General features: G+C 39.0%; 1 protein-coding gene across 1 annotated transcript in view; it reads left to right on the forward strand.

Annotated features, from left to right (window-relative positions):
• CCDC93 (coiled-coil domain containing 93) overlaps nucleotides 1–13,223 on the forward strand; it is a 44,539-nt gene extending 31,316 nt beyond the window's left edge. The window contains exons 17-23 of the mRNA XM_065637728.1: nucleotides 43–114; nucleotides 366–474; nucleotides 3,548–3,630; nucleotides 7,655–7,692; nucleotides 9,087–9,171; nucleotides 10,595–10,708; nucleotides 12,107–13,223. Coding sequence (XP_065493800.1) covers nucleotides 43–114; nucleotides 366–474; nucleotides 3,548–3,630; nucleotides 7,655–7,692; nucleotides 9,087–9,171; nucleotides 10,595–10,708; nucleotides 12,107–12,160 — 555 coding nt within the window. The 3' untranslated portion in view covers nucleotides 12,161–13,223. The remainder of the gene's footprint in view (nucleotides 1–42; nucleotides 115–365; nucleotides 475–3,547; nucleotides 3,631–7,654; nucleotides 7,693–9,086; nucleotides 9,172–10,594; nucleotides 10,709–12,106) is intronic.
• Nucleotides 13,224–18,370: the final 5,147 nt, after the last annotated feature.

Here is an 18,370-nt window from a genome sequence, read left to right on the forward strand (position 1 = left end):
TGCTGCTGTAATACACAGTTGTTTTGGGTTCTCAAATTCTAGGAGCCGAATAAGATTATAGAACAGCAGTACAAAACTGAGAAAGATAAACTTCAAAAGATCCGTCTGTTATTGGTGAGTAATTCTGTAAATGTTCTTGTGCAAAATTATTGATGGTTTTCTTGTAACTTCTAATACTTATTTTTGTCGTTCTAATTTGAAAAAAATTCTGTCACAAATCAATTAAAAAAAAAAAAGTTGAGCCTCAGCCAACACTTTTTAAAATTAATTATTTAGTAACAAAATATTCCTGGGGGGGACTTCATCCATTTTAAGAAGAGAACAAGAAGAGGCTTTCTTTTCTCCCCTCCTAACTTTCTATTCAGGCACGAAGAAACAGAGAAATAGCCATTTTACAGCGCAAGATTGATGAAGTACCCAGCCGAGCTGAGCTAACACAGTATCAGAAGAGATTTATTGAACTTTACAGTCAGGGTATGTATATCAAGCAGGAACATCCTGCTGAAGGCTAAAGCCCTGAAGGGAGGGCAGTTGCATTTTAAGCATATGGCATGTAACAACAGCACTTGCTAATTTTGTGGTATTTTAAGGGTCTTTTGGTATTCACGTTATAGACCCTATTTTCAAGGTTTTATAAGCTGGCTATAAGAATTTTCCTGAGGGTGAAACTTTAGTGCACAAGATCTCCGGAGTAAGTTTTGTCTGCAACAGGTTCAGTCACTTAAATTAATGACCAATGTGTTTAGAAAGTCCTTAATTCACCGTTTACAAATGAGGTTGCTGTAAATTTGAATTTAATTAATTGCTATTAACATTAGAGTGCTTTCCTTGTTTTTATTGACTAAACTATGTCAAAAAATACAAAGTAAAGGCCATTTCTTGAAGGGATTGTTTTCTTTCATTTTTGATTTATAAATAGCAATATCTTCGTAGGATCGGAGTACAAATTGTCTTTAACTTTTTTGTGATACAAAGTTATAAAATGAGGAAATATGCTCGGTTGACTTTTTGGATAGGTACATGTTTGCTGTGCATGGATGGTACGGAACAGAACATGCAAACTGAATAAAATGTTAAAGTTGTTCCATTAAACTGATAACAGGCTAGTATACTCACCAATGTATATTTAATGTAGCTTGTGTATTAGCATAAGCTGAAATAAGTTTCTATCAAGAACTAGCTAATGCTTTCAAGATATTCTGCATTTCAATATGTATGTGAACTGAGCTCTTGAAGGTTGTGCAGTTCTAAAATTGTTATTCAACTTTAATTCAAACCCCTTGCCCTGATGAAGCATTTCTAGTGACAGTCGTGTGCTACGTTCTGCGCGTGTTGTCTGACTCAGTGCATGGAACAGACGGACTTCTGCAGTGACTGCAGACCCAGTACTTCCTTCTCCCGCTTTCCTTCTTACGTTCCATGCAGTTTATTTAATCAAGTCCAGCTATAAAGACAACTTTGTCTTGCATTCAGTTTTCTGCAGATTGTTTTCTCTGTCATCTCGAAGTGAATTCAGACAATCTGTGGTCAGAGCATCTACCTGCTCAGAAGATGGGGGCTTCATTTATGTATGAAGTACAGAAAGACTACGGTCAAAGAGACTTGTGCAGCTTTGGGTGTAGATTTAAGATGCTTTGAATTTTAGGGGTCTTTGTTTTCTATAGTACAAAATATGTGTAGTAACTTGGATAACGCACAGCCCAGTCGTGGCCGGGAACCTGCATTGCACAGGCTAAGCTTTGGAAAAATGAGCTGAAAATCTCTAGCAAGTCTTTCTGTGAATTGTGGTATTTTTTAGAGGCTTTTCATTTAGTCAGACTGACATGATCGAACTTCAGAGTTGCCAAGACCTGTATTTTTTGAACTTTGATCCAAGGGGTGTTGGACAAAACAATCTTCAGCGGCGCCTTCCAACCTCAGCGATTCTGTGTTCTGTAATAGAATGCTTTTAAGTTCCAATATTCCCCGCTTTATTTTTGACCTAACTGAACCTTGAAAACCTTAAGCTGTGGTTTCAAGAGAATGACTGAGTCAATTGGCTGCTTCTTCCTATTCTTTCTTTGTCCGTCTTACCTTACACAGGCCAATAAGGCTCTATAAACTGGTACAACTTTCTAACCCAGTGGAAATCCTGAAAAATTTTCTTCTGAGTTGGTATATGGAATCCACTCATAAAAGATCTGTGACTCCCAGTGGTGCTGCAAGAAAGGGAAGAGCTACATGAAGGAAATGGTTTGGGAAAGGCCTCTTCTATTTGGCAGCAGTCCCGCAAAAACCACACCAATTAAGAGAGGACGCCTGAAGTAAACCTTTTGACGATCCTTGTGTTCATGTAGTTTTTCAGGAAGAAGCCTGACTTCAGCATTTGGAAAACCTTTGTGGAACATGTTACTAATTTGTCAGCCTATCTCAGGCTTCCCTGAATTTCTCAGTGCTTTCAGGCTCCTGGTACTTGGTATGTTTCTCGAGGCTACAGCACGTGCAGAACATGTGTCAGTCATGCTGTGGCGATGAGAAAGCTCTTTGGTCCCAAACGTCTCACTACTGCAGAAGTAGCCACTGCTGGGTTTCTGTCACTAAAACAGTTAGCTTTGAGCTGTAGGTTGCTGCTGGGCTTCAGCTAGTGAACAGGATTGTACAAACCAAAAGCTGGGATTTCTTTAAGAATTTGGTTGTTCAATGATGTCATGACGGAGGTCATGCTGTTGGTAAATAGTTCCATTCAAAAGCTTAGTCCAGCGTATCAGTTCAGGAAAGGTTTTATTTAAAGGTGAAAACATGTTAGCCTTCAGAGTTTGATAAGATGAGCATGATTTCACTCAGGTTTATCTTTTTTAACCTGTACATTTTTTTTTTCCACGGTCAGGATTCTCAACAGTGCTTAATATGTTGGACATAAGAATTTTTGCCAATTGTCCTCCTCTGTTGAACTCCTTCTTTTAAGTATTTTAGGTTTCCTTAGGCATTGAAGAACTAAAGAATAGATGAACACTTAGCGGATTTGAGTATGGGTCATCATCTTGTAGGCCCAAAGGGAATGCATGTCTGAACCTTCCCATCCCCACTGAGCTATGGCCAACACCTGCTATAATCACCTAAACCAGAAAGTGTTATTTGAAAAGAAAGTAGTATTTAATTCTATGAGCATATATAAATTCAAGAAGAGATAAAAAGGCTTTAAAGCAGTAAAAGCAGTGGAATCTATCAGATTATCTGTGTCGTATCTGTGTGGTGTGAGGATAAAGCTTCCGAAGGAAGGCTGAACAGGCAGCGGTGAGGAAGCCCAGCTGATAGTGCCAACATATGTTCACATAAAGGACTGTCAGCAACTGAGGCTTAATTTAAACACTGAGCTGTGATGTTCTCATAAAACCTGAGAGTGCCAAACCCTGCTGGAGATTTACATGCAGAGGGAGTACTCTTCCAGAATGCACTAAAGCATGTGTTCTGTTACTGATAGTGGAAAGTATATAAAGCCTGCGATGTATTTTTACAGACTCCATTTCACCTCATGCTCTTTTATTATTCTGCCCTTTTTTGTTTGCAGTCTCAGCAACTCACAAAGAAACGAAGCAGTTCTTTACTCTTTATAATACACTGGATGATAAGAAAGTATATTTGGAAAAGGAGGTAAGAAAATGTTATTACTGTTTTCTAAATATTCCGTCTGTGGAGAAGGAGATAGAGTTTTTACTTGGCTTTCACCATATTCAGTCATGTCACAGCAGAGTTAACAGTCTTTGTAAGTAAATATTAGACAGCTGATTGGTAAGAATACTTCTCATATTGAGGGCGAAATGGTCTGTGGTGTGAAAGAAGTGCTATTAGTACAGCATGCTTAAACTGCTCACTGCGTTCACAAAATGAGTAACATTTGATTAGCAAAGATCTGTCTTGGTATCACAGGACCAAGTTACCCTCTTTTTCTCTTTTTGGTCAATGTCTTTTACTGGTTATAGCATTGGTTTTTATTTCCTTATTCATAATATATAATACAACAGGTTGCAGATAACAATATACCAGATTTAAAATACTACGTTAAGTAGCAACTGTGGAATTCATACAACTTAAACTTCTCCCCTAGGTTAGAGTTCAGTACAGGGTTGGTTGGTTGGGTTTTTTTTAATTGTTTCTTCTTTTGGGGGCAAGCCAACAAATTTGAAAAGCACAGAGGTTGGTTTTGAAATGGGCACATAACAAACAGCTGACAGAATAGAGAGCAGATGTATTTCATTGTTGTATGAACTGGGAGTACTCTTGCCAGTGCCTGCTTTACGGGTTTTGGTTGGCGTGTTTTGGTTTTTGTGGTGGGTTTTGGTTTTGTTTGGTTTGTGTTTTTTTGTTTGTTTGTTTGTTTGTTCGAAGCTTCACTTCCATGGATATAATTTCAAAAGACAAATAAATTGATCAAGGGATTCTTTTATCTTTATGTCAGTCACAAGAGAGAGAAGGTTGAATGTCTTCTGATGCAGTCTTAACTTTGTTAAATAGATAATACAGTTGAGGTTTCCTTTTGTTGTTTTTAATATTAGAACCAAGGTTTCAGCAAGTAAATATTGTTAAGTAATGTACAAAAGATGCGTTTGGCATCCATGCCTCACAAAGACTTCTGGAATATGCTTATGCTTCTTCTTGCACCACCCCCCCCCCTTTTCTTTTCTTCCCCCAAAATAAACCCTTTCATAAAATACACTGAGCATAATTACTTTAAAATAACAAGAACAGGAATTGTTATACAGTGGAATTTTGGCTATAAAGGTTATAGTTCTGACATGAAAGACCTCTGTGCATGTTTGATAGTTTTAATAATAATTTTTGAAAGATTCACTTATAAAATGATTTTAAACTCATTATTTTTATAATGTCTTTGATTTTTAGGGTTTATACACTGATTTTACTGTTTGTAATGTAACACATCAGCACTCTTACTATGCAACAGTTGTGCAGTAATGCTTTTCATTGCATGAATGTGTTGTGGTATAAAGTGCAATTAAATCCTTAAACACATGCTTATTGGAAGTATGTTGAGGCAAGGATGTGGGCTTGGCAACTATTGATGGGTCATGCAAAAATTTCATTCCTCTAAGTAACAGGAATTCTTAAGGATCTTAGCTGCTTTGGAACTTGTTTGAATTTTTCAAAGTAAGGTCAGGAGCAACTGCAGATTCTGCTGTGCTTGTGCTTCTCGCTGTCTCATTCAGATGGACAGCTTCAGATTTGGGAGAGATCAGTTTAGCTTTCGGAGCAGGGGGGCAGGTGATTCTGTTTGCAATGCTCAGGTCTGTTTAGCGCAGAATGCTTTCAAATATTCATCAAAAGCAGGAACTGCTTGGAAGGTTTAACCACAGGAGACTTGCAAGAGTATTCAAAGACAAGAGAGAGAATCACGTTAATTGCTACTTGGTGAATTTTAGTGTTCTCAGCAATATGCTGAAAGCAAAAAAAAAAAAAAAAAAATCAAAGGTGGTTACACAGAAAATATTCAGTATATAGTTTAATTAGTTTGGGCAGTTTATACCGAGAGCAACGAAATATTACAGAATCACAGAATGTTAGGGATTGGAAGGGACCTCGAAAGATCATCTAGTCCAATCCCCCTGCCAGGGCAGGAACACCCAGATGAGGTTACACAGGAAGGCGTCCAGGCGGGTTTTGAATGTCTCCAGAGAAGGAGAATCCACAACCTCCCTGGGCAGCCTGTTCCAGTGTTCCATCACCCTCACTGAGAAGAAGTTTCTTCTCAAATTTAAGTGGAACCTCTTGTGTTCCAGCTTGAACCCATTACCCCTTGTCTTACTGTTGGTTGTCACCGAGAAGAGCCTGGCTCCATCCTCGTGACACTCACCCTTTACATATTTATAGACATTAATGAGGTCACCCCTCAGTCTCCTCTTCTCTAAGCTAAAGAGACCCAGCTCCCTCAGCCTTTCCTCATAAGGGAGATGCTCCACTCCCTTAATCGTCTTTATGGCCCTGCGCTGGACTCTCTGCAGCAGTTCCCTGTCCTTCTTGAACTGAGGGGCCCAGAACTGGACACAATATTCCAGATGAGGTCTCACCAGGGCAGAGTAGAGGGGAAGGAGAACCTCTCTCGACCTACTAACCACCCCCCTTCTAATACACCCCAGGATGCCATTGGCCTTCTTGGCCGCAAGGGCACAGTGCTGGCTCATGGTCATCCTGCTGTCCACCAGGACCCCCAGGTCCCTTTCCCCTACACTGCTCTCTAATAGGTCATTCCCCAACTTACACTGGAACCTGGGGTTGTTCCTGCCCAGATGTAAGACTCTACATTTCCCCTTGTTATATTTCTTTAAATTTTTCCCCGCTCAACTCTCTAGCCTGTCCAGATCTCGCTGGATGGCAGCACAGCCTTCTGGCGTGTCAGCCACTCCTCCCAGCTTGGTGTCATCAGCAAACTTGCTGATAGTACACTCAATTCCCTCATCCAAGTCGTTGATGAATATATTGAACAGTATTGGTCCCAGAACTGACCCTTGAGGCACTCCACTAGATACAGGCCTCCAACCAGACTCCGCCCCATTGACCACGACTGTGGTGCTCCTGTGATGTTGTTATAAATTGCCATTTCTGTCTTGATTCAGTGCCATGTTAGTATCTCATGATAGAAGCCGTGTATGTGAAATGCCATTTTGTACTTTTTAGAAGTTCATCTTTTAACAGCCTGTAAAATACATATAAGCAAAGTGGGTAATGATGCATGGCTGTTGGGGAAACCTGTAAAACTCACCTGCACAATAAAAGCAAGCAGGGCAGGAATTCCCTTGCTGCTCCTGCACTGCTTGTGAGTCTTCACAGCACTGGATGGAGATACTAGTTCCAGTCTCAGAGAAAAAATTGTGTTTGTTTGTTGTTGTGTTTTGGTTTTTTGGGGGGATGGAGGGGTTGTTTAATTTTTTTCTTTTTTTTATTATGCAATGTTTTGCTTAGGCTGATGAGCTAAGTTGCAGCTCCTTGATAGGGCTACACTGCTAATAGCTTCAAAACTTGTATCTTCAGTACTGGTAATAAAATCTGGGTTGGCAGTGGGGAGTTATTGCTTGGGGTTTTTGTTTTTATTTGGTGGGGTGGTTTTTTTTAAAGATATTTCTTCATTTGCTATCCTGTCTGGCTTGTAAGCATGGTCAGGGATATGCTAAAGTGAAACTGTTCTACTTTATCACTACAAGTAAAGACTAATTATGCAAACCTGACATAGCCACAAGATACACTTGTGCCCCATTGCTGTTGAACGCTGGATGAGTCCTTTGGAAGTTCCTTGTATGTCAAGTTTCAACACATGTTGAACAGATGTGTATACGCTGGTTTACTTCATTGCTTTAGTTTGGGAAGTTATCACGCTGCAAAATTATTAGTGGTGTAATTGGGCATCCATAAAATTAAAAATCTCAACTGTGGTCCAAGACTAGGTTCTGCTTTCTGTGGCTCATTCACTGGTGTAGATTTGACTATAATAATACAGAGGGATCGTGGTTTCTCTCCCAAAAGAAAGCTCATGCTGATTTTCACACGGCTGACTGCTTGTCAGGGCAATATCTATATAGTCATTTTTTCAACTTGAATTTAATTTTAGTTGCAGTGAAAACTCACACCAGAAAGGATAAATGTATTTTTTTTTTTCCCTAATTCACAGGTTAACTTACTGAATTCTATTCATGACAACTTTCATCAGTAAGTAATGGTCGTTTTCCTCTTGATAGTTGAAATAAGTAACATGGTTGGTTGGAAAAGTGGGAATGGGCATGAGCTATAGAATCTAAAAAAACTTAGAATTTTTTCTTAACATAAAATGTTTTTATAAAGTAGTTTATTAATTCTGTTTAAGCCAATGTTTGGGAAATCAAAGACTTGGAATTACCAAACTTTTATAGCCAACATACGTTTTTAATATCTGGCTCTTCAGTTGTAGTTGTGGAAAGAAATCATTCAGTCATAGTTTTCCTGGCATTAATTTAAATCGCTTTCTCCATTTTGTGAAGTTGTGGTTATTACATTATGTACAAAACATTAGACTCTGACATATTTCAGACATGTTTATTATAGACTAACCCTGTATTTAAAGTTTTTGGTCAAAGTGTGAAGTCTTTAGGTAAAATCATGGTTCCCTTGGAAGCTGGAGATCAAATATCAGTCTGTGATGCAGCCAGCAGGTTGTTTTTTTTGACTTCGCAAAAAAAGCTCCAGTATGAATTTTTGTCACAGCAGTACAATTCATTAGAGTCATGGGAGGAGGAGATCGCAGTTTAATAGTTTTAAACAATTATTCCAATTATAATTCTGTTGTGAAATTACAAGCTTCTGGATTTTTTTCAGAGTAATTAATTGTCTCTTTGCATACTTCTATACACTTGTGTCCTTCTGTGTTTGATCAGAAATTTTGATTTATTTTTTTAATGATATTTCTTTTTTCTGCTGTGATATCTAAAACTTTTAAGTAAAAAAGAAAAAAAGAGGGTTTCAGATGTTTTCCTTCATGGCAGGGACTGTAGATCTGTTTTGCTCAGTGATGAGATCTTCTGGATTCTGTCCAGCCAGAAGAAACCAATGATGCTGTAATTGACAGCTGGGATTTGGATTGGTGGTGGTTGATGGGTGGGTGTGCTTGCGGGGGGGTTGTATGTTGTTTGTTTTATTTTTCTTAATCTTTTTAAGATACAAGTCTAAAATTACTTCTGGGCTTTCCCTATGAGGGCATGAAATTATTTTTTAAAATATTTACTGATCTACGAGTCCTCTGTTCACCTTCTTAATATTCACAACAGCTGCTTTTCTTAAAAGTTTGTGCTTTTGGTTAGTTAATAGCAATTTATTTCTGTACAACACATGAGAGAAAGGAGCAGCTTGAACCGATAGGGAGAACACTTGTGATGAGCTCCGTAGTCTCTGTTCCCGTCTCTTTGATAGTTTATACCAGCTGAAGAGCTGTGCTGTTACCCAAAATCAGTGATTAAACATATTAATTTGTACATAGGCCACTAACCAATGTGGGTAAATATGCAAGACAACAGTAGATGAGGCACGTTGTCCCACATCCCTGTTAAGTTATTCTCTTTTTTCCTTTCCAGGGCAATGGCATCTTCTGGTTCTCGTGAGCAGTTTTTACGGCAGATGGAGCAGATCGTAGAAGGCATCAAACAGAATCGAATGAAGGTCTGAGACTCTTCTCACTTCCTTTGCTAGAACCTGGGAATTATTTCACAAAAGCCTCTTAGATAATAACTGTGCATGGAGAAATCCATTACGGGAGGTGCAAATTAAGCGAGCAGCTAACAATTATTACTTATTTTCACATCCATAAGAAACTGCTCACCCTTGAAGTGTTAATGAATAGAGTAGGGCAGAGGTATTATAACGCTTCTCTCTGGGCAGGAAGCTTATGTCGCTTAACTCCATTATTGGCAGTGCAGTGATGTAGATGCTTGAAGCAGCTGTATGTCTCCTACGCCAAGGAGAACTCTTCTATTTGGATCGCGTGGGCGCAGTCAGACTTATGTTTCAGGCAGCTGGAGCTGATAAAAGCTGCTTTCTGCTGCTGAAGAGAGTCCAGCATTTCTGCATTAACACATGTAATGCTTTTTCTTCCTCAAACATAAGTTTAAAAACCTGCTGAGTTATGTTAGGAGAGATTCCCTGATGTTTTGGAAAGCAGTTGGCTTTGTAAAGGAGACGTACCTTGTTAGCAGCGTTCATACTCAGGCAAAGTCTGGGATCTGCTCTTTTCCTTTAGACGTAAGAATCAATAAAATCAATGCTGATACATAATTCTAGAAATGCAGCAAGTTCTGCTGTTGTACCTGCTTGTTTGGCCTTTAGGGGATTCTTGCAGTTTTTGGAATTGCAGTTTTCCCTGTCACAATTCAGGAGGTGAAAGCCTGAAATAGAGAAAGCAAAAATAATTTTGGGGGAGAGGAAAACAACAGTGCTTTTTTGATGTGGTTGTGCCCTAGCACCAGAGGGAGGGAGGGAAAATTTACCCTCTAGACTAGCAGCAAATTTATCTGTGATGGAAGAACTTCATTGGAACTACCCCTGAGAGGAAGGCAGTCTGTTGTAGAATAAAGAGCCAGTCCTCTTCACTTTTAGGGTCTTAAGTTATGTTTGGCACAAGGAGAAAAGAGATTTCTAATGGGTGGGTCTTGAGCAAGTACAGCATTGCACAGGAAGGTAAAGATGTCTCCTGCCCTCCCTGTTTGATACAATTAACATGAACAACCAAATCAAGATGTATGTTGCATCAAAAACCTTTTTTTTTTTTTTTGCTGTTAATTTCAATTACATCGTTGAGGGAGGATTGTTCAGTGCAAGACTCTTGGCTGGCAGAGATGTGAGCCTTAGTTTAATTCTGAATGCTACCTATAGTGCCACTGGTACTGAGACTTCAGTATTAGCTTTTTAATTTTTTTTAAGAGCTGGCCTAAATGTTCTTTGTACTTAAAGCACAAGCCAGGGGTATCGTTTATGAAGCATCTGTCTCCCATCATCTATAATAGAGAGTTGTTCCTTATACAGTATATGTACATGTGTGTATTCCTTATGCAGTGTATGGTCTCCTATCTTTCCTGTATACCAACAGATGGAAAAGAAGAAGCAAGAAAACAAAATGCGGAGAGACCAGTTGAATGATGAATACTTAGAACTTCTAGAGAAACAACGGCTTTACTTCAAAACAGTGAAAGAATTTAAAGAGGTAAGAACATTTTTGCTAACATAAACTGGCAAATGTCCAGTGACCTCTTCTGGCTTGACTCGTGCATTAATATATGCACAAGAGTTTTAATACGATGCTTATGACACTGTGTTTGCGCTGTCTCTCTCACTTGCCACGTGATTCTTGGACTCTGAATTTTGATGCTGAAAATTCTTTTCTTGCTGATAGACCAGCACCCCTCGTGGAACAGGGGAAGGATGAATTTGTTACTCAGCAAGCTGTATATTTAGGTTTCCAAATGGAATCTCTTGAAGATCTGTGAGCAGTTAGGTATTAGAGCAAAGAGGGTTGTGGAAATGTGTGTGAATAAGGGAGGGAATCCAGTGTCAGTAGTTAAAAATACCTTCAGGAACTGTGAAATCACTGTTGAACACGTCATTGATTCAGCCTTTCCTGAGCTTTTGATCATAATGGAATTCCGTTGATTATTGTTTCTGTGATAATGAATGACAAAGTAGTTCCGCACGGCAAAATTGTCATTTGGCTTTGGATGTCTGAAGAAAAACATCTTTCTGTAATTTGTCCTGCTTTGTTCTGAGACAGTTCCTTCCTGTTTCAGACAGTGTACTTTGGGAGAAGGACAGGGACTGTTCAGCTACTTTTCTGGCATCCAGAATTTTGTGTCCTTGTTGCAGAAGTTAGGTAGAATATTTTTTTTTAAAGCATAAATAAGCCATTTTTTATTTCACTGCCTTGGGAGGGAACTTCTACTCAGCCTTGCTGTCCTTAAAAATAAATCATGTCATGGTTGTGGTGTTGAAAACGGGTGGTATATACTTAGGTAAATATATTTCTTGACTTAGAGTTGTTCCATGAACACTGACTTTTTTGCAAGCTGTCTTGTGGAGTTCCAGATCACCTAAAAGTAATCTCACTTTCAGATTTATTCAATTTATAAGCAAAAAGGTGGATTTGCTCTAGCTACTTGTAACGACGTTAGACGAATGGTCAAGCAGCATTCCCTTTGGCTTGAATGTCAAAGTTTAATGAATATTGCCATAGGAATAACATTATGGATGAATCTTGAGCTCATCACTCACTCCAGACTACAGGGTATTTCAAAAACATGGACCCAGCATGTTACAATTACACAAAAATTTACAAACAGTTTAATGATTTATCGAGATTTAATAACCTTTTTATAAATGCTCTACGTTCCCTCCATCTGCCGTACAGGCTGTAAGAGTTTCATTCATGGGCTTGTTGTGGTTGTGGTTACAGAGATAATAGTGATTTCAAATTGGGTCCATGTTTTTGAAACACCCCGTACTTTGGATTTTGGAAATCTTTCAGAATAAAAGGGTTTGGTTTTGCTGATGTGAAGATATAACTAGTAGAGTTAAAAGCAACTACCTCCTTACCTGTTTCTGTTAACAGGAATGCCGTAAGAACGAAATGCTGCTGTCCAAGCTGAAAGCCAGTTCTTCCTGAAGAAAACGCCAGCTGGTGAAGTTCACAGATGATTGTTCAGTCCCGTGAATCTCTTTTGTGAGGTGACAGTTACAACTGCAATGTAGATATATATAGATAGATAGATATATAAATATATACACACAGCTGTAAAAGTCTCTTCCTTTCCAATATGTATTCAGTTTTACATTCCTTCAACACATGGCTGTATTATTCATTATTGCCTCCACTACACAGTAAAGAGTTAAAGCAGTACAGCAAAATAGAATATCGTCTAATTTTATTTATTGGGGTTCGTTTTTTTGCCCACAGTAAGGACAATGAAGATGCTTATTATTTGGGTTTTAACACTGAATTAGGTCAGAATTCTGGAATAAATAGGTATGTAATGAGCACTGCAGAATGTAGTAGTTTGTTAATTTCAGCCAAAAATACCCACACAATGAGATTCTTGAAACACTCATCATTATCTAGTAACTTCACATTATTTTAATCTACACTCTAGACATAGATCAGGTTTCAAAGGATAAAAATTAATTTCTAATGGTTAAGACATAAGGAAAAGGAAACTTACCTTGGATAATTCTTCATGTAAAATTATAAATCTATATTTTTATAAAGTCTAGCTGTTGTATAAATTTCTTTGAAATTTCATTTTTATATATAGAGAGTATGCTTGTTAATAGTTCCAGGAAAAAACACCTTTATCACTAGGACCATCATGTTATCCCTGGCTGGGATGAAAATCAAAGTCTCTGTCACCTGTAGTATGGGAGGATAAAGATTCAGACATTCAGCTCAAATGAACTGATGCTCTCCTTTGAAGACAACATCCTATTTATCCTGCTGAGGATTTGCCCTTGGAAGTTAAGAAACTTTGTGGAACACTTTCTGAAACATTTTTATATCTGTATATACAGTATTTTATAATTCAAACAGTTTCTTTTTGTACTTAACATCAGGATTTTGGACTGACTTCTTAATGTACATCACATCTTCAGAAGAAAAAACAGGTTCTTTTTTCCCCATAACACTGATGCCAGTGCTGATCCATTACTTTCTATGGCAGCGAATACAAAATAAAGAATGTTTGGAATCCAGTGACCTTCTGCTATTGTGTTTTTAAGGTGGTACTTGCTTTAGAAGTGTTTGAATTACGAGTGTATTTTAAAGATGTATTGTGTCAATATTAATTCATAAGGATGTTTTCATGTGTCATGTAGCAAACGGTAACATTTTCTCTTGCTGCTTTTGGTAAGCTTCGTGTTTTGGTATTTGGCACAAACTGCCAAACCTGGTACATGCAAAGGAGATCCATGGAAGGTTGTGTTTGTCTTCCATAGGCATCTACTTAAGATACAAAATTCTCAGTGTACAAGTTCATCACCCCACAATACCAGATTCCACTCCTTTTGAATGCAACGGAAGGTTTGATATTAGCATGTGAATTTATGCAGACTCTGTAGCATTGAAAAAGGAGAAGCATAGGCATTTGTTAAGCCTGCATAAGGAGATTGTTGATGTTCTGTCCAGGTAAGATGCAGTGAGCTACCAGACCTGTAGTACAGTAGGTTCAGTGGGATCTCCCTTCCCATAAATGCGACATAAATGGGTTTGTGACAACTTGAAATGCTCTTCCTGTTCCTTCAGTACAAACAGAAACAAAATCTTTCTGCTGAGCCAGTTTGTACCATACTCTGCCACATTAGTTAGTGACCGAAGAGATACAGGCTGCTACTCTTGTATGTGTTCAAAAAGTCAGTCTTCCTGGAGCTACTGAAATAATGAAGGCAAAATTCTGTTCCAGGTACCTTCAAAGAAGGAAATTTTCAGTGAGTGCTACTTGCAGGCTTTCTCTAGTCACCTGTGATATTAGGAGACATTATTTACATATACAAACTTTGTCCTCTATAAAAATGATAATTCTAATTTGTAAATTGGATAATTTAACTTTGGCACCAGGATAACCTGTTTGTGAATTCAAGCTGTGATATATTTGCATACCATGCACTTCTAAAAAAATAACTTGAATGGACATTTCAATTTGCATTTTATGGTTTTCATCAATATTGCTTTAGTATCAAGCAAAATCTCCTAGGTAGGGTAAGTAATGAAGTCACATGTAGAATAAGCGATGTTATTATTTGTTCAGTATAACGTTAAACTTCATGCTTACCTGTTGTGAACACAGTAGCCTGGAAACTTCAACATGGAATATAAAAACATTAGAGCCATTGCTCTGGCTAGGAGCTAGTGATTTTTGATTAAGATATAAACCTGGGGCTTGTGAAGATCCAGTTACTGCTCATAGAAAATAAATCAGTGTCCAGATTACAACTACCTGTAACGAGGCCATTTCTTTCTACAATAGATGGAAGTCCAGGGCAGCCAGACAGTGTCTTTGCTTTCAGATCCCAGTGTGAAAGTGAGAGGAAGGAAGCTGGAGAGGTAAGGAAAAAGTTACATCGGCAGTTCCTTTCTGTCACAGGGTGCGTATGTTGGGGGCACCATTTCTTCTCATACCTGGGGAGGAATCAAAATGAAAGAGACACTTCTGCCAACAGCTAACATTGTTCCTCCTGCTGCTTAACTTGATGACTGTCAGGCTTAACTACTAGATCAGGCTGTTCCCCAGTCAGTTTTAGTGTGGAGGAACAAGTACATGTCATGCTGTGGCTACTCGTGGGAAGGTGATTTTGGGGAACTGTATCCAAGATGCTTTGACACTATAAACATGACTGTCCTACTACACAGAAACAAGTGAGTTAATTTTGGCTGCCAGTCAAACAATCACAGCTATTTGTCCAAGTGAAGGGCAATGTTGGAAGGGAAATTCTAAGTAGAGTTTTCAAAGAAAGGAGGGCAGTGCTTTATAGCACTTACTTTCCTTTAAGTCAATAAGCTTCAATGGGTACCAGGTCTTCACTGGAGATGTAAGGTCTTTTTGCCTAATTATTACATTAGTTTTTTGATCTACAGAACAAAAAATATTTTTAATGTCCACAGTTTGGTGACTGAAGCTGTGCAGCTGAGGCACTAAATTCTGCGAGTGCAGATGAATGTATGCAAAGGACTATAAAAACCTATAGAAAGCAGAATCTGTCTAATTCTCCATTTCAGCTGGTTGCAAGGTAGGAGCTAAGAGTTTCTCAAAATTTTACCTGGGTATTGCTGAATTTCTTTGACTGTTTAGAAAGAAAGATCTTGCCCTGAATTCATTTGGTCTTACTAGGCTTGTAAAATAACATTTACAGGACTTGTAGCAAAACTTTTTTTATTTGATAGGGCATGCTCAGAGCTTTGATTTGCATTTCAATAAATTATTTTGATATGCTAATGAATAAACTGCTGTAAAGTAGTCTGCACTTTGTTTCAGGTGAGACAGTCCTGAGCTTAAGGCATACACTTACCTTTTAGACTGTGACAGCTTTCTCTAGATGTAGTTCCTCAAGTGCACTTGCAAAATATCTTTTGAGATTGAAATCGATGACATACACTTAATCCAAGCATGACAAAATCCACCCAATCTTTTTGTTACATTATCTCAAAATGAATAGAGTACTGCACCAAATCACTACTCATGTGAATAAAAGAAAATCTTTGAAGGCAAGTTAAAATGTGACCAATTTTTTTTTTTTAAGGTTTCTTCTCTCTATTTCATGAAAAATCTGCTTATTGAAGTGTGACCTTAGTGTGTAGGTTCCTGACGAAATCAGTATTTGATGGGAGAGAAATAGATGACATGGAAAAGCATTTTATTGTGCAGCAAAGTATCACGTTGCACTCTTTCTGGAGGCACTGTGGTACAGGTGTACCCAGCCATGTAGGAGATAGCAGAACTTTACTGAAGTATCTTAAAAAACGTAAAATTGCATGAGAGAAAGGGTATTACCTCCTTTAGGTTCCACGTTGTACAGCTCGTGGCACTTATGCAGAACAGCTGGAGAGCTGTGCCAGGACACCTGTCAGTTTTGCTAAATCAGAGATGGTAGTAGGGTGCATGTACAAGGCGATATCCAGATTTACTCACTTGGGTGGTGGATGACATGCTCTTAGGATATATCTAAAAAAACTTTGGAATGCAAGCCTGGTTATTTACGTGGTGTCTACAGCAGCATGTTCCCATCATCAGCTGCTGGTCGTACCTGGTGTCTTGGTGACTGTCCTGTAGCCTGACATGCTGCTACAGGGGTTTGTCAGCGTGTGTTCTCAGGGCCAAACCCTTCATCTCTGTTTGCAGAAATATTCATGTAGGAAGAGCTTGGGAATTCTCATGTCAAACAGCTATTGGAAGGAGACACTGAAAGATCAGGAGCTCCTGGATCAAATAATAAATTACAGAAGAGCTTTAATTGTGGAAGCAGTAGCATAGATGTGGGTTTCATGGAGTGAGTAGCATAGAAAGTTATTTGTGTTTTCTGTTCATGTTCATCTTCCAAAGCCTTTGGATTTCTGCACAATCTGTGGATTCCACCAGATCAATTTCATTACAGCTGCAGGGTTCTCAGAGCCTTGCTGCAGGGTACAGCAATGCCTTTCTGCTGAGCAGTGGGCTCCAGTGAGGAGTTCTAGGAGCACATTTAGTGTCAGGAAATAAAACTAAAACTAGTAGTCCACTGTGTACAAGCAGAGATGACTGGTGTACTCCAAACTGGCAACTCGTATATGGGGAAATAAATGAGTGTACATCTAAGCACTGCCAAATGATGTTTCTTTAGAATAGCTGTTTTTTTTTTTTTTCCTATTTGGATATTCAAGATACTGGATGATTTATCTTAGTTCACCTGGGAGTTGTACTTTCCATATTTTCTTTGGTCCATCTTGAAGCCAGGGGTAGTGTAAGATCTAAACTCTAATGCTTTAAGTGCCAGAAAGGGGAATGCTTGCATGCTTGATTTTACTCTTTCCTCTTTTTTCTATCAAAGTTGGAAGCTTTAATAATGAGAGTAATTAACCACAGAAATAAAGTACCAAGGGAGGTAGAAAATTATCCACAGTTCCAACTTTTTTTAATCAAGGTCAATGACTATATGCAGTGATGCTCCCATTGGATGAAGTTCCTGGGTTTGGCACACAGAGCTGTAGGTAAAACGCTCTGCGGCACCCAGGGGCTGCTAATGCTTTTCCTGGCTTTAGGCAGGAAGCAGCAGCATCCAGCAGGTCAGACCAGAACCCCAGATAATATATTTCTTCCTCCCACGCTAAGCTCAGATTGTGAGTGATCCAAGTGATAAAAATCCAGGACTATAAATCCTGAATGTGTGCTGCCCATCTTCTGAATACAGGTGTGCACAGAGCCAGCAGGGGAAACCGATTTTATTACTTTTTATTGTTTTTATTTCTAAAACTGCACTGTAGTGAAATGAAAGCTCCACTTGTTTCTTGTCGCCTCTGGGTGAGCATGAAGCCAGGCTGCTTTTGGTGGCAGCCTGTCAGTCTGTGACAACTCGCTGCTGTCACAGATGCTTGGGTGGGCAGAGGACTAAACTAGTTATCTTGAGAACTTCTCACCGTAAAAGTACAGAGGCTCAGATTCACCTCCTAAGGAAGCTAAATTCATCTTTGAGGAGGTGGAGGCTGCATCAGTAGCCCTGCTACCAGTTCTCAAGCGAGCTGCAGACAGCTCCACTGCATCTTCAGCATTTCCAGTGCACACCAGTGCAAGTGTGCAATCACACAGAACTGCACAGCAGCCTTCTGGTTTTGTGGTGTTTTCTCAAGTTCCAGATACCAAGCCATAGTAAAACATACCTCCAGATTCTGTGTCGCTTCTTGGAAGGGTTCCTGCAGCAGAAGCGGAGCCTGGTGTTCCTCCAGTCAGCTGGCACGTACAGTTGGAACAAGCGTCACTGCTGCTGCAGCCGCAGCCTGTGATGTGCCTTCACTTTGGCACAGCAGGGCTGACATTGGATCTGCATGCTTGCAATTGCTTGTCTTACCTGGCAGATGTGATACAGGCACTAAAATTTGGCCAAAGTGTGATTATTGGAAACTTCAGGAGTGGCCATGTACAGATTTGTATGCTCTTCAACAACCAGCTTAAGATGACCTCTTCATTTTCTCCTTCCATGTCATCTGTTTAGATTTTAAAGTTTTTAGAGCACTGACTATCTTCGATGAAAAATTCTGTTCACTTGAAAAAGTATCAATGGTTCCGAAGGCCTGCAGGGTTTAGTAACTTTTATACTCTTACATATGTGTCTCTGTTCCAGTTTAACTAAACCTCCAAAC

Source organism: Caloenas nicobarica, chromosome 6 (assembly GCF_036013445.1).
Source record: "Caloenas nicobarica isolate bCalNic1 chromosome 6, bCalNic1.hap1, whole genome shotgun sequence".
Lineage (NCBI taxonomy): Eukaryota > Metazoa > Chordata > Aves > Columbiformes > Columbidae > Caloenas > Caloenas nicobarica.